Here is a 16,596-nt window from a genome sequence, read left to right as displayed (position 1 = left end):
GAAGTAAACTCCCGGTAACGTAAGGTAGATAACATTAGCTGGTAAAGTACAAAGCTAAATGACCAAATGTTAGAGTTTTTCGACGCTTCAGTAATTATAGAGACTATGGTAGCAACTTAGGGTTGTAGTGTAAGCGACAGCAATACTATGTGATGAACTCAACGTAATTTAACATCTCAATTGAATCTATTTCTTACACGCAACACATCGTGATTAACGTTACTGATATGTGACGTTAACTAGCTAACGTTAAGAACTTTGCAAGGCTTGTAACGTAACGTCAGACACTTCAGACGAGTTTTCTGACCCCCTCAGAAGAAACATTATCAGTGTTATATGGAAAAAGTAACGTAGCTAAACTTGTTAAGACTCTTCGAGAACAAGATGAATGATGGTGAGACATTAACGCTAAGGTATTACAAGACATTCCCTTATGCAACAGTAATGTTAGCTGATTAGTTTGTTTTTTGTCTGGTCTTTATCGTTGATGCAGTGAAATGACAGTGAAAACAGAACTTTTGATGATACAGATTATGTTTGTTAACGTTATTTATTTTGTGTAGACTTTTTCTTTAAATTGGTGGAAATAACTGAAGTACCATAGATACTACCATCGACAATTTACTCAAAATAGATACGGGGATGGCGCCGCCATGTGGCACATTTTCCTACATGTAGCCGCATGTAGCCCATCGAGTCAACCTATTTGTGGTGTTATAACAGCCATAGATAGCACTACTTGTGCTAGGCTAGCAGCGCTAACACCACTGAGCTAGATGTCATTGGCTAACACCATACACGAACGGCAACGCTAACGTTAGAGCACATCCACTTTTGCAGCATTATCGTGTGGGGGTTAAGTACTTCCGCTGGGTCATTGTGGCGCTTTTTGAACTTGTGTTTTACTTTTAGAGTTTTTGTCACTATTTAGGGTCTCGAGCTACTGCATACACAAATGGCTATACTACTTGGATGAGCAAGCTGTTTATTGGTGTAAAAATACCATCGTGTAAACTTGCGAAAGCCGCACGACAGTGGCCAAGAGGAAGCAGTAATCAACCATCTTTCTTCTGCCAGCAATAACAAGAAAGAGAGGATCCAAGTGGAGCTGCAGTTTTCAATTTATTGTCTCTTTCTTGCTGAGCATAGATTGGACTGGACATTTGGAATTTCGTATCACAAGGCCAGAGAATACAAAGCGTTCACCATCGACACGCGCGGGGGTTTAGTATTAGTAGGCTGGCTATTTGATTTGTATTTATTTTTTTCATGTTTCCAACAGGTTTACCTTCCCCTAATCCCCCACCGCCAACCCAAGAGGCTAGACCGGCAGCTTCTGATGTTAATAGCGATAGTAGTCTTACGTCTTCTAAGAAGAGAAAAATAAATAGCTCTGAGAAAGAAGACATCGATTCAATATCTTCGTCCCCAAAAGCCATTTGCAATTCTTCTTCGTCCTGTTCTTCCACCTCCCAGCATATTCAGAAGAAGTTAAGGTTCGAAGATCCAGCAGAAATCATTGGACTGGATGTGAAAATGGCTGAAGAGTCTTCACCGACTGCATCGTGTTCTAATAAAACTAAAAATGTGTTCTTGGCTGGAGGTGTTGGGCACCACGCAAACGGACTGACGAAATCCACCGGATCCACCACGTTTTCTAACAGTAAACCGGGAGCCGCAAAAAAACTAGTCATCAAGAACTTCAAAGGTACGTCAAGTTGTCACATCGTAGCTAACTCGTATGTCAGATGCCCATGGGTCAAGATCTTAACACAGATGTACATCAAATAGCGAAGTCTTAATTGCAGTAGTGTTCAACTGCGTTTCACGGGTCTGAACCTCATCAGTATGTCCCTGTGCCTAGTCTAATAGTGTAGACCTAGAAGTTGTATAAAAATGTTCTTTGTATAACTGATAGACGTTGATAGGAAAAGGGCAAGTGCAGCCCCTCCAGACCTCACACACAATTGATCTAGTACAGGCATCAACTGGGAATGCAGGCTTTTTGAGAAAAGCCTCCATCAAGGTATCCTATCTGCTGAGTAGAGTCAACTTAATGTGCATGGTGCAGAGGGCCTTTTGGTTGTTATGGGTACAGTGCTAGTGCAGTCAAGTGGTCCTTTTGGCCAGTTTCATTTTCAGCAGTTAGTTGGTAAAGTCGTGGACACAAGTCATAATTCAGATTTTTTTTGTCAGGGAAAAGTCATGGAATTTTACATTTGTCTTACAGTGGGAACTCTGTGACAGTGTGGTAAAATTGGATTTAGATAAAACATCAGATCTGGACACTACTAACTTCAGCCAGGATGAGTGAAACTAGGGAAGTCCTAGCCCTGGGTTCATTAAGTATCGTTTAGGTGTGGAAGGATGAGCATGTTTTTTTCCTCTCCACCTTCTGAAATCGGTCTTTAACTGGGGGAGGCGTCCTTCCTTTGGAATAACACTTCAGATATATTGTTTACAACCAGGTGTAAACCAGGACCTTGACTGATTTTACCAAGACTGCAGACAATCTCTTTAAGGAACTGGCACTTAGCATTTGTTTTTAGTTTTCAGTGTTTTAACTATATAGCTTAGTAAGTATAGTCATGCTAGTAAGTATAGTAAGCAATCAAAGCACTTCACACAAAGACAACAAACAGTCAACATATGAAACATATTAGTGCATTAATCAGCAAATGTGCTGCATAAACAGCAACAGATCCTACAAAATGATTACAAAGGGATTGTTTAAAGGACAGTTTCAAGTTTAGATACCTTTGCCTTGAAATTTAAGTTTTCTAAAAATAATGTTTAAATTGACAACAATACCCAATTGCAGAAAAACCCAAATTACCAGAGAACTACACACAAGAGACCTGGCAAAAGTTGAAGGAGGCTGTCGAGGCCATTCAGAACAGCACTTCGATAAAGTACAATCTGGAGGAGCTGTACCAGGTAGGGTCATAAAATTCACTTAGTAGAATTTGCGCTTTCAGATTCAGTAAATATGTGTGGTCAAGTGTACTATGAAAATGTGTCCTAATTGTTAAAAACATTCTCCTGTGTTTAGGCAGTTGAAAATCTTTGCTCCCATAAAATATCATCAAAGCTCTACAAACAACTTAGGTCTGTGTGTGAAGATCACATCAAGGCACAGATCGACCAATTCAGAGAATATCCTTTTGAGACTATCCATGTTTCTTGTTGTGTTTTGATCTGGTAGTAGTGGCAGTGTGAATATAATAGAATGGTCTTGTAACAGTAAGTACTATGAATTAATATTTTAAAACTGAGACCACAGTAACACGTGTTGTGAAACAGATTTAAAGATATGAATGTCTTGAAGACCCTTAACTCAGTCCTCACGGATGCACTGGACAGTGTTCTTTTCCTGAAGAAGATTGATAAATGTTGGCAGGATCATTGTAGACAAATGGTAAGGACAATAATTCTTTATCTTTAAACCCCTTAATTGCGTTAGGAACAAAGCCCATGGAGTTCCTCTAAGTGAAATACAATGCAGGAGAAGCTACCGTTTCTGCACATATGATTCATATGTCTTCTCTTCTCTTTTAACAGATCATGATTAGAAGTATATTTTTGTTTTTGGACCGCACTTATGTTTTACAAAATTCAATGCTACCATCAATTTGGTGAGTGTTATGTATGTGTTTATTTTTTGACATAAACATTGTGCAACACAGCTACAGGTCTTGTACAGCTCTGTGGATTTGAAGATTTCGTTCCTTGTGTTAACCATGCTCTGGGTATTCCAGATTATTGCTGCTGACTTTTTTTGTTCCTGCCCTTAGGGACATGGGCTTGGAGCTTTTCCGGTTCCACATTATCAGCGATATGAAGGTGCAGAGCAAGACTATCTCTGGGATCTTGCTCCTGATCGAGAGGGAGCGGAGCGGTGAGGCTGTGGACCGCAGTCTGCTCCGGAGCCTCCTCAGCATGCTCTCTGATCTGCAGGTAGAGACACCACTGTCCACATGGGGCCTTTGTCACATCAGTTTCACATGCTCTGTTTGTGATTGTCAAGGCTTTGACTAAAGTTATAAACTGAATGCATGTGCTTTCATCACCACAGTACTGAAGTCACATTTCGCACATATGCACATGTTTACTAATGGAAAGGTGGATTAGAGTTTTAATTTACCGTCAGATGGCTGGAAAGGGTTGAATTCAACTGAATCGTAGAACAATCACAGCATAAAATCATAGCAGAGTCCATGAAATAGGAAAGTCTTCATGTTCCAGTCTTTTCTCTTCCCACAGTTGCATATAAAACCAGTCTTATTGAGGTAGTTTTGATTGCTTAAGGGTAGAGATGCACCGATATGGAATTTTAGGGCCGATAACGATAACCGATATTTATTGGTTTGTTGTGGCCGATACCGATATGATGACCGATAATATTACTTTTGAAAAAAAAATTGTGAAAAGTGATTTGGGGAAAGCATTTAATAAGCATAATTTTATTGCAGTAATTTTACCTACCACCAAATGATGGACAGAACTCATAATAGTCCTCAATAGTACAGCAGTCAACATAACAGTAGCCTACCCTTACAGTATGTGTGACTCCTTTAAGTGAACCTGACATCAGTGAATTGCGAGTGAGTGGCTAGAGAGTATGAATCGTTTTCATTTAGGACTAAACACTTATAAACGGCTCAGCTGGGAATAAGCTACAGTATAGCGACCAAATCAGAGTTTGTGAGGGAAAGTTTAAAGGGACACTAGGCAACGTTTTCGTGTTAATTAATCATCTTCGTAAGTCGGTATATGGTTAAATGACTCATTACGGGGCGAATGAAGGCTCTCTCGCCCGCCCCAACTGCCTGTAGGAAGAATATCCCACTTGCAAGTTCGGTGTATCCTACCCGCCGACCGAAGCAGGATCAGTTTACAGCACAGAGGCAGGCTAACGAAACGCTAGAGATTGTTGCAAACGTGTGTATAATGGCAGAGCCGGCGAAGAAGCAGCGAAAACCCTTGACTGAAGACTCAAAGAAAAGGAAAAGAGCTTCAGACCAAACGAGGGGAAGTTTTGTAGAGAAAAAGCATCAGGCTTGCCTGGTGTCCCTTTAAGTTTAGTTTCAACTGCGGGTAACTGAATAAAGCTGCAACTCTCTTAGACTGTATCTTATGTCCGTCTACTCTGTTGCGCACAACCTGCTGCAGCAGAAATGAAAGGGGTTAGCCCCGAAGGTTTTAATAACTTATTATGATGACCTGTCTGGAACTGAAGCAGGAATGGTTAGCATATTTCTAGGTAATAATACAAAACCCAAGCTAAAGTAATGCAAATATAATACTAAAACACAACTTAGAACTAGGCCTACTTATGTACTCTTCCCACTAACGAGTTTGTTTATTTGTTTCCCCGACCAGCGCGGTAAAGCGCAAACACATCAGCACAAGACGACTCTAGATAGGGCTGAGCTCCGCTCTGGTAAGGTTAAATGGCGGATCATTCATGAGAGGATTTTGAGATGCACAGATTCCCAAATGAACGCATATCCACAGATTTTGTTAGAGTGGTGAAATACATTCACACCGCTGACATTATATTGAGGAAAAAGTATAGCCAACCAAGCTCAAGTAGCTCAGTGTAGCCAGACGGACCTTACGTAGGCCTAAATTAGGACTTTAAAAAATATCGGCGCAAATTATCGGCCAGAATTCTGTTATCGGACCGATAATAATATTTTCATTTTTTCACTTATCGGCCAATAATATATCGGCCGCCGATATATCATGCATCCCTACTTAAGGGTTTTTTGAAGTTGTGATTTTCTGTGGTACTTATGGCAAGAGGTGAGAGAAGGCTTCAGTGACACTTTTGTTCCCATCCTTTGATTAGATTTACCAGGACTCGTTTGAGCAGCGCTTTTTGGAGGAGACGAATCGCCTATATGCCACAGAAGGACAGAGGCTGATGCAAGAGAGAGAGGTGATTATCGATTTATTTATTTATTTATTTATTTATTTCTCTCTATGCATACAATATAAGGCCGACACCAAACAGGAAGGGGCAAAGTAGACGACAGCTGTAGCCTTTATGATTATTTGTTATTTCGTTTCTCATAAATGATTAGTCAGCTTTTCCATATGACTGAACAACTACATATCTGTTAAGGATGTCACACATGAAACAATGCTGCAGGAACACGAACATATGACTTTGATATGAGTAGGCTATCGTTTGAGTTCCTGTTGATATCTAGTGCACAATGGTAAATCATTTAAAGGAATCTAGTTGCAGTCTTGTAAATATTGACCCTGCAAGATCCTTAGTCGTTGCAAATCCTAGGGCCTGTACTACGAAGCGGGGTTACTGGCTTATCTGGGTAACTTCGAGAGTAACTTGATCACGTGTGGCGTAACTTCCCGATTAACCCGTACTACGAAAGGTGAATGTGTTTTAACCTAGGTATGCTGCCATGGCAATTTACCCTGCATCTCAAACCTGCTCCGACCAGGTTATGTTCTTGGTTAACCCGAGGTTTCCGTTAACCACACCCTTTATAAGTACCACCCCTCCACTAACAATTCGAGACAGTCGGCGTACCTGGATGATCCATACGACATTGGAGCGCAAATCGTGAGGGGCTCTCTTCGCAGGGCGAGGGGTTTTAGAGACCACCATATATAGACTATAGCCTATATATATATATATATATATATATATATATATATATATATATATATACCCGGACGATATTCTCTATGAAGATATAGATTGTCAGCCAAAGGAATTCGTTATCTTTGTCAGATGATCTAGGCAGAAGTCTCTAATGTCACCCGTCATAGCAATACCCTTACGTGGACATTCATGTATTCCATCTAATCGGTGATGCTGAACATCTGAGCAAGAATACTGTATGTCCGAAAATAAATCGGACATAGGCCTAGCCTACAGTATGCTGAACATCTGAGCAAGAATAGCCTAAAATAAATCGGACATAGCCTAGCCTACAGTAGGCCTAATAAATTAAAATCACAATTTTAACAAACTTGTTGAATTAAATGTCATATTACTGTACCCTGCACATAAAGGCTACACATTTCCACAGCACCAGAATCCGGCCGAATGCCTCCCTCAACCCCTTCCACAATCGGCCTTCCACTATTATTTGTGATGGCCAACTCCTCTGCTACTGTAAAACAGTTTTTACAGTAGTGTTCAAAGACACATTTTTCTTGTTAGCTGTTAAACAGAGGCCAAGTGAAGGCTATAAGCATACTAGGCCTACATGTTTTCATAATTAAGAAATATTAATGCAAGCTATAACTATATAAACCTACTATTCTGAATAATGTCTTTGTTTCATTTTCACCTGCTGCCATGTGCGTTTGGCAATGGTGTTGCATCTGAAATGTTCACAGGATTAGGCATAGCCTACACTAAATCAGTCAATGGGGGCTACTTAAACATTCAGTTATCCTATTACTGTAATCTATAGGCCCACTTCTAAATTGTGTTGCATCTGTAGGCGTTTCTATGAACTCAAAATAGGCAATTACATTTTTTAACTCATTTCAGACATTCCACAAGCTATTAATCCTCCGTAACACATATTTGAAGAACATGTGGAAATAAAACTTTACTTTTAGGCATTTAGGCTACCCGATCTGCAATACGTTGCCAACAGCCTTGCCTTGCTTTGTTCACTGCCGACGTATTTGATTTTTGTCGTAGAGTGGGTTTTAATTCCTCATAACTCGGCATAATAATTGTGCATTCCTCATCTGTAAAATAAGGTGATCGCGTCATCATTGAAAGTGGTGACTTGCGCTGCAACCTGCCCCTTTTATGTGAACGCGCACAAACTCCAATTAGGCTAACCCCGGCTCAACAAATCAACTTCATAATCAGCGTCGTAGTACCGATTAACACCACTTATGATAACCAGGTTTTGTCAACCCCAGTTTAACAAAGTAACCCTGGGTAGGTTAAGCTCCCTTCGTAGTACAGGCCCCTAGTCTGAGACTAGCCTGTGACTACACTGTGACTAAAAACTCTATGGCTTGTCTTTAGATGTGAGAGGGTCTGAGACTGTAGTCTTTCAAAAATCTTTTCCAAAGTATTTCGGTGTAAGGATGGCATATGGATGTTCAGCAGTCATGACATAGATATCAATGTTTGCTAACTGGTAGCTAACGTGCAATGCTATGAAATTTCAGTTAAGCTCTGAAATATTTTCCCAGGTTCCAGAGTACCTTCATCATGTCAACAAGCGTTTGGAAGAGGAGGCGGACAGGGTCATAACTTATTTGGACCAGAGCACACAGTAATATTTTCAAATGCCCATCTCATTGATTTCTATCAAATTAGTTTATGGTCTATCTATCTTACCATCCTTGTCCTCTCCCAACAGAAAACCGCTGATTGCCTCTGTGGAAAAACAGCTTCTGGGGGAGCATCTGACGGCAATCTTACAGAAAGGTGCTGGTCTCCAATTTCAAATGAACTGTTGTTTTAGAGTTGGATATGGGCGAGAGTATGTACTCTTTTGTTTATAATTCTTACTGAGGATAGTGTATTTAGTAATATTTTGTCTTAGTCTTAGCATAATTTGTATTTGCATTTCTAATATCGATTTTGCCAAACACACTGGTTACACATAATTTAAACATAGTTTGCTTGACATGGTCTGGTTTGCTGCACATAGTCTGAGGCCCGTTATAGAGGAGTTTTGTCTCTTCACAATAACATCTGCATATACATGGGATGAAATTGATTGGTCTTTGCCTTACAAAGATGATACTGCTAAAATGAGCCAACAATAGATACATGATTGCATGTTTAACTTGTTCTCTACCAAATCATCATTCTGGGTCAGTGGTTATCACCAGTGTGGTTACTAGCACGACACAGTGTTGATAATGCGTGTGATGTGAGAGGCTCTGACAACATATTGGGTATTGCTGTAGGCTTGAATCACTTGCTGGACGAGAACCGGATCCAGGACCTGTCCCTCCTCTACCAGCTCTTCAGTCGTGTACGAGGGGGCGTACAGGCTCTTCTCCATCACTGGATTGAGTACATCAAGGTAGGTGTTATTCACCTCCACCACTGGCTAGTAAATGGTGCGGCTAAGAGTTTATGCCGAGTGAAGTCAGAATCACATTTGTATGCGCTCAGTTAAGGAAGTATGATATGTAATAACACTGTTTTGAATTTAAGGCATTGAAAATGTTGTGCTGTTATTAGGCCTTCGGAAGCACAATTGTCATCAACCCTGAGAAGGACAAGACCATGGTCCAGGAGCTGCTGGACTTTAAGGACAAGGTGGATTACATCATTGATGTGTGCTTCATGAAAAATGAGAAGTTTGTGAATGCTATGAAGGAGGCCTTTGAGACCTTCATCAACAAACGGCCAAACAAGCCCGCTGAGCTAATAGGTTGGTTGCTGTCAGCCTCATTTAAGTTACATTTAAGTGGCATGATGTCCAAATGTATTTGTTTAGTTGTGGTTAAACAACACAAGATCCTGTGCATTCTCATATCTGTGACATTCGATGGATACTCTGTCTTTTAGCAAAGTATGTCGACTCAAAGCTGAGGGCAGGAAACAAGGAGGCTACTGATGAGGAGCTAGAGAAAATGCTGGACAAAATCATGATCATCTTCAGGTTTATCTATGGTGAGTGTCTACTCCTATGGCAGCATCATGTGAGTATTGACTAGAGGCAAAATGAGTGTCTAAGTGTATTTTTTTGTCTTACAGGCAAAGATGTTTTCGAGGCCTTTTACAAGAAAGACCTGGCCAAGAGGCTACTGGTAGGAAAGAGTGCCTCTGTGGATGCAGAGAAGTCCATGCTGTCAAAATTAAAACATGGCAAGTATTTTTACATTTTAGGCTGTGAATAGGCCATTGTCAATACTTAATCATAAGCTGTTGTCTATCCAGTCTTGATAAGAACATACTCTTGTCTGGTTTCAGAATGTGGTGCTGCATTCACCAGCAAACTAGAAGGCATGTTCAAGGACATGGAATTATCAAAGGATATTATGGTGCAGTTCAAACAGGTTAATGGTCAGGTTTCTTTGAATATAGCATGTTCACTGAAGCATAGCGACCTCCGTGTTTAAAAACCTATTTTTGTTCCATTCTTTTCTCCAATTTCTTTTTCTCCTGTAGTATATGCAGTGTCAGAACATCCCTGGAAACATTGAGCTGACAGTGAACATCCTCACCATGGGCTACTGGCCTACCTACGTACCCATGGAAGTCCATCTGCCCCCAGAGGTATGTGAATTCTCTGAAACCCACCCGTGCAGTTGCTCTGTGTGAACCATGCTCTGTAATGAAGATGGAACCCCACCTATGTTGCTTGTGCTCTCCACCACAGATGGTGAAGCTGCAGGAGATCTTCAAAACGTTCTACCTGGGCAAGCACAGTGGCAGGAAGCTACAGTGGCAGTCCACATTAGGGCACTGTGTGCTGAAGGCTGAGTTCAAGGAGGTGACCATCAACCCATCCCTCCAAAAAAAGTTTGTTTGTTTTTATGTCATCGATCTCAGTTCCAATGTTACAATCCTCTTCTTTTGTAAAAAAAAAAAAAAATAGGGCAAGAAGGAGCTGCAAGTGTCGCTGTTTCAGACACTGGTGCTACTTATGTTCAACGAAGGAGAGGAGTTTTCCTTGGAGGACATTAAACTTGCAACAGGAATTGGTTTGTATAAAGACTGTATAAAGAATATCATAACATTTATGATATTCCCTGATAAATATATAGCTAAATGTACTTATATAGATACATTATAAAAGTCCTGTTGTATGATTTAAACTTGTTTCTATTGATTGGACTGCTTAATGTGTGTATGTACAGAGGACAGTGAACTCAGGCGGACTCTGCAGTCCCTGGCTTGTGGGAAAGCCCGTGTACTCACCAAAATCCCCAAGAGCAAAGATGTGGAAGATGGTGACAAGTTCTCCTGCAATGATGACTTTAAACACAAGCTCTTCAGAATCAAGATCAACCAGATCCAAATGAAAGAGACGGTACCTTGTCCCACTTCATCCACATTCTTGTTGATTAGCGTGTTGTTGCTGATCTGTGAGGTCACTGGTGGTCTCACGGTGGAAAAATCTGTTTTCCGTAGGTGGAGGAACAAGCCAGCACTACTGAGAGGGTCTTCCAAGACCGGCAGTACCAGATTGACGCAGCCATCGTCCGCATCATGAAAATGAGGAAGACTCTCAGCCACAACCTTTTGGTGTCAGAGGTCTATAATCAACTCAAGTTCCCAGTGAAGGTGAGCTTACACTCTTCATAGAACTAGACTGGTCATGCTTAGACAAAATCAGAAAGAAAGTTGTCACATTGGTAACCTGGAGAAATGTTTCTTTAAGGTTGACCCAAGTGATATTCCATACTCGGAATATTTACTTGGTTACTTTGCTACGATGAGTCTTATTGTTATGGATACTATTGCTATTTTGATACTTTATAAATATAATGCTCCTTTCTTTTCCATGTTTGACATGAGGCTTCAATTCAGAATTGACTCTGGTCCGTTCTGCTGTTTGCAACTCTAGGGGTTGATACACCCATGAGCGCGTCATGAGCGCTTTTTCTTCTGAACAATCTCAGCAGCCTTTTCCCCTCTGGACCTCTGGAGCCTTCCCACAAAAAGTGGAAGCTTTAATGGCCAGGTGTCCCAATACTTCTGTCCATATAGTCTATCTGCTAGTGTCGTTAAAATGAATGTGTTAATCATTGTAAATCGATTTCCGGACGTTGCAGCGATGTCGTCATCTGTTTAGCTGGCCTCTGGCCTGCCATGTAATTGGTGCAGCTTGGGTACAAGGGCATAGTTAATGAGCATCATTACTGAATGCCAGAGTGACTCGCTGAGCAAATTCAAATTGTGCTCTCGCGAGAACTCTGGATTTCCAGGGTAAACTAATGGTCCAAATCTAGCCAAAACTTTGACAAGGGAAATATGCCATGGTCAAATTGGAAGGGGTCTGTGAAGGAAATTGTCATTATCCGTTATTAAAAGTTTCATTGTGAGGAAGACATTAATTGTGATTAAACACAATGAAATTGAATGATTAATTTATTCTTTTTTTTCATTGTTTGAAAGCCCTAATATCTGCCAACAGGCAATTTGACTCCATTCCAGGCCATCCTGCTCATGCAGACCACACATTTTGTAGGATTGGCCCAACTGTTAATTTTCCAGGTACCTGACTGGCTCACCTATAAATCTGGCAAATCATAAAGTGCCACCTCTGCCCAAGTGCTATGTAAGTTGGAGCCTTTGATGTCAGAGGTGTGACTTGTATGTATGAGCAGAGCAGTAGGAACACTGCAAAGCAGACCAAAAGAGAAGCAGCTCCATCCAATAATCCAACATGCCCCAACATGCAGTACTATTGTTTTTCGACGCCATTACACACATTGACAAGCTGATGAGTGTTCTAGAAAACTCTCATACCCTCTATAGGGGCAGCCGTGGCCTACTGGTTAGCGCTTCGGACTTGTGACCGGAGGGTTGCTGGTTCGAACCCCGACCAGTAGGCACGGCTGAAATGCCCTTGAGCAAGGCACCTAACCCCTCACTCCCCGAGTGCCGCTGTAGCAGGCAGCTCACTGTGTCGGGATGAGTGTGTGCTTCACCTCACTGTGTGTTCACGGTGTGCTGAGTGTGTTTCCCTAATTCACGGACTGGGATAAATGCGGAGACCAAATTACCCTCACAGGATCAAAAGTGTATACATACTTCTATATACTTATATATACTTATACTATAGCCGTTTTCAGACATATCCTCCGCACTATATGCGGATCTTTGTCAGGTGATTCAGACATGATGCTTACATGCGGACATTATGTGTGAACGACACCGATGCACATGAACAGAATCTTCGCGTGGTTGAACAGGTCGAACGTGGTTGAACACGCACATGAACAGAATCTCCGCTTGTTCTTCACTTCGTTCAGACATGTGCTCATTTACATAATGTCTGTTTGAAATACTAGGAGGGGAGTAGTGTAAGAGCTGGCTAAGTTCGGAGTTCCAAATGTCGGGAGATATACGGCCCAACCGCTTGATATCCACAGAACATGCAGACTTACACCTATGTCTGAAAGCAACTTATCCTTTAACTACATGTGAGCGTCTGACTGTGGTGTAGCATTAATGCTTTCTGTCCACACTGAATCTGTTATATGAATATATGCCCTTCTATTGCGTCATATTTCTCGTTCAAATTAGCAGAACAAAGCCACAGAAAGAAAATAGAGGTGGGGTGTCTGACAAACGTCCTGCTCAAAGTGTTGGGCTGCTGCACAGCACGGGGTTGCATCACATCCAGTACTGACATTCCAATTGAAAACAATGTAATTGAGCTGTTTGTCACTAACGCTCGCTCACATCACATGCAGTTAGGATGCAGTGTGAGAAACGCTCACTCACATCACATGCAGTTAGGATGCAGTGTGAAGTTCTTTGAGCAGAAGAGTAGTGGCAGGCTGATCTCCCCTAACTGTTCAACTGAGTGATATAGAAGGTCATTACTACTCATGACCATCAAACTCCACAACTCCTCATGCTGCTAAACAGATTTTCTACCTTTTGTGTGTGCAGTGCACACAGTGCAGTTGTGACACTTAATTTCCCTCAGGATGAACAAAAAGTATTTGTTATCTTATGATATCTTACATAGGTATGCGTGTGTTTCTTTAGTTAGTGTTGGTGTTCTTGGCTGACCTGGGTGCTTCACTTATTTTGAGGCATTTAGTTTTGTCCGGTGGAAGGGCCTGTATCTTGATGATTGTCCCTCTGCATCTGTATCACCTCTCCTTTTCCTCTGACCATGACCACCCTCCATTCTGCTGGGCAGCGTGCTGATGCAGAGGGAGCTAGATGGCTGCTCTCATTCTAGAGTGCTTTGGGTCTGGGGTGGTGGAGTGCATCGCTGAGAGATGTGGTGACGTACATATGACACGGGGCAGAGTGAGACCGGAGATGAGTTGAATCTGTGAGATCCGTCCACTCATTCCTACATGTTGTATAATCACCGACACTGTTCATGGCAGGCCAGGGCAACTCTCAGTGCTGCCCACTGCCCCTCTGGCCATGTCCTCCACCACTGCAGTGTCTTCAGTTTACAGCAGTAGTAGTGTAGTAAGTGTTTGGGTGGATGTCAGCAAGGAGTGGTGTCCTACGGAGAGCAAGTATTCTTTGTTCCGTTTTCATAATCTTTGAAGTGTTTTGAGAATTCACTTGTGAAAAACATGTCATTGTGGTGTTGATTATGAATTGGCATGCAAACTGGTAAGCTGTGCAGTTTGGTGACATGATGTATGCTTAGAGCCACTTTCTCAGCATGCACCCTTGTTCAACATAATTTGCTTAATGTAAGCAGTCAATGTTGAAACAAACTTTATTGTGTCTATTTTAGAGGTGTTTGCATAGTTTGTATTTCTGTGTGAAATGAATACAAACTGTAACTTTCTGCTTCTCTCTTTTTCTCCCCCTCTTCCTCAGCCTGCTGATTTAAAGAAGAGAATAGAATCGCTCATCGACAGGGACTACATGGAACGAGACAAGGAGAATCCTAACCAGTACAACTACGTTGCTTAGGAAGTGAAAAGGGGGAAGGAGATAAGGAAAGGAGAGATGGAAAGAAAGGTGGAAGGCAGTCAACTTCTCAGAACACTTGGTCTGAAACCCTTTGCTCCAGTTGATGTTACCATTAGCCCCGTTTAACAAAGCAGCCGACAGCTGAATGGATATTGCTCCACAGGCTTTTCTGGTGTGTGTGTGTTTGTTCCTGTGGACTGCATGCCCATTTAAAGAGAATATTGCTCATGCTCAGAGTGGGAATTGGACTTTCTGGGACAGGAAAAGGAAATTCATCATGGTTGGATATCCCTTCTTTCCTACGGAGCGGACACGTTTATTTTTCAAACTCTGTTCTGTGTCCTTACGTTCATTGCATTCTGTTCTGAAGTTTTTTTTCCCTCTTTATCTCCACTGTGTATCCCATGCAAGTGTTGTCACCAACATATACTGTTATTCTCTGCTTAAGGAAAAGGATGACTAATGAAATGAGACTCGTGTTTGTTCAGTGTTGTTTTAAAGACTAATCTAGAAACATTGACTATAGACTTTCATTTGACTGGGTCATATTTTGTTTGTGGCAAGTCTGTTGGAACTGCAGCAAAGTTGGTGAATTCTGAGTTGCACAGCTGTCTGTCTTAGTCTATGTACAAGCTTCTCATCAGTGTCAATCAGGCAATTGTTTAATTGTAGGGCACGGAGGAGCCAATAAAGGAAGGAGACGGCAGTGTGTGCCAAAAGAGAGCACTTGTTTTGTTATAGGATTGGTCGCTGCTATACACTTCCTTTTCTGCTTGTATGCATTTAGTTTTCCATTTTAAAAGTTGCCCTTCATATTTTCTTTATTTTTGTACATATTCATAGATACATGCACGCACACACACACACACACAAACACACACACACAAACAAAAATAATAAAGTACTAAATTTGAAAGCTTTACATGTGCATCTCAGCTATACTAATGCTGGGGGTATTTAGAAATGCCGTGAAAAAAGCAGAGCAAAACAAAGCTGTTGCTCCTCACTCTGGTTCCATGTGTATTTTTGTGTCTATCCATTCCCTCGACTATCAGTAGCGAGCCTCGTAACACAATGCAGTACTGGGTTTGCAGAGAGATCTGATCATGGTGTTTTTGAGATCATGCTTACAAGGACTGCTGGTCCATCTATAACCTACATATTCTGTCTTTTTACTCCTGATGAAAGTCACTCTATATGTTTCCTTGTACATTTTTGTCAAAAATCCCCTCTAATAATTACAGAATCTGGAGATGCTCAATACTGCTTAATGCTCTCATCACCCTCTCGGTGATTTTCTGATCACAATTTGTTTTGGTTTTTTAAGTTTCCCCTCCTGTTCTGGTAAACCTCTTGAGCAATGTTGCAGGCCTCTGCAAAGAAAACATATGTGGCACATAGTCTTGTTCTTTAGTCCAGAAAAGTGCCAAAATCTTTTGAAGAAAAAAAAAAAAGAATTCCATGGGACAGATCTATGACCACACCACATGTCTGAAATGTCTAGAGGGGAAGATTCTGCTCCTTATATGTACTCAGAAATAAGATGATTTCTTTTGTTTTCACAAAAGTATGTCCTGTTGGTAAGTTTCAAAAACCATTTGAGCATAGGTTTGACCCCCCTTTACCCAGAACACAAATAAAAGTTTGGTTTGGACTCCCACTCCGGGTCTCTTCATGCCTCTTTAAAGTCTCTTGCAAACTGGCATGTTGGAAGTGTTGGAACTCTTGTATCAAAAGAGAACATTTGGTAAAAGGTTTCTATTACAGTCTATGTAAATAAGTGTTTCCTCTTTGAAACGTTCAAAGAGAACTCTTGCTGGTTGATTGAGTGTTTGGGTATGTTGTGTGTAACATTAAATAAAAAACACTTGTTTAACAAGCTGTGATTCACTTATATTTACTAATTTTATATTAAATATATATATTTTTTTTTCTTGAGGTCCACTTGAGGTAAGTTATGTGCGAGAATGTTTTGTCTGGAGTCATAAATTGTACCA

At 41.1% G+C, this 16,596-nt stretch overlaps 1 protein-coding gene across 3 annotated transcripts; it reads left to right on the top strand.

Annotated features, from left to right (window-relative positions):
* Positions 1 to 11: 11 nt before the first annotated feature.
* cul4b (cullin 4B) lies at positions 12 to 16,478 on the top strand. 3 transcript variants are annotated; one of them, XM_042074895.1, is made up of 21 exons: positions 12 to 394; positions 1,283 to 1,708; positions 2,822 to 2,937; positions 3,053 to 3,156; positions 3,349 to 3,418; positions 3,562 to 3,635; positions 3,795 to 3,957; positions 5,855 to 5,944; positions 8,203 to 8,285; positions 8,373 to 8,440; positions 8,929 to 9,047; positions 9,209 to 9,401; positions 9,539 to 9,643; positions 9,728 to 9,838; positions 9,944 to 10,029; positions 10,142 to 10,249; positions 10,353 to 10,466; positions 10,572 to 10,677; positions 10,834 to 11,006; positions 11,108 to 11,260; positions 14,504 to 16,478. In XM_042074895.1, exons 1-21 carry the CDS (start codon positions 385 to 387, stop codon positions 14,597 to 14,599), a joined length of 2,568 nt encoding a protein of 855 aa, XP_041930829.1. In that variant the 5' UTR covers positions 12 to 384; the 3' UTR covers positions 14,600 to 16,478. The 3 variants fall into 3 exon arrangements, with proteins under 3 accessions (XP_041930829.1, XP_041930830.1, XP_041930828.1); XM_042074896.1 differs by having other exon boundaries at positions 12 to 413; XM_042074894.1 differs by lacking the exon at positions 12 to 394 and having other exon boundaries at positions 737 to 1,708.
* Positions 16,479 to 16,596: the final 118 nt, after the last annotated feature.

This window comes from Alosa sapidissima, chromosome 20 (assembly GCF_018492685.1).
Source record: "Alosa sapidissima isolate fAloSap1 chromosome 20, fAloSap1.pri, whole genome shotgun sequence".
NCBI classification, from domain to species: Eukaryota; Metazoa; Chordata; class Actinopteri; order Clupeiformes; family Clupeidae; genus Alosa; species Alosa sapidissima.
The sequence above is the reverse complement of the archived record's forward strand: the minus strand, read 5'-3'. Positions and strand labels throughout refer to the sequence as shown.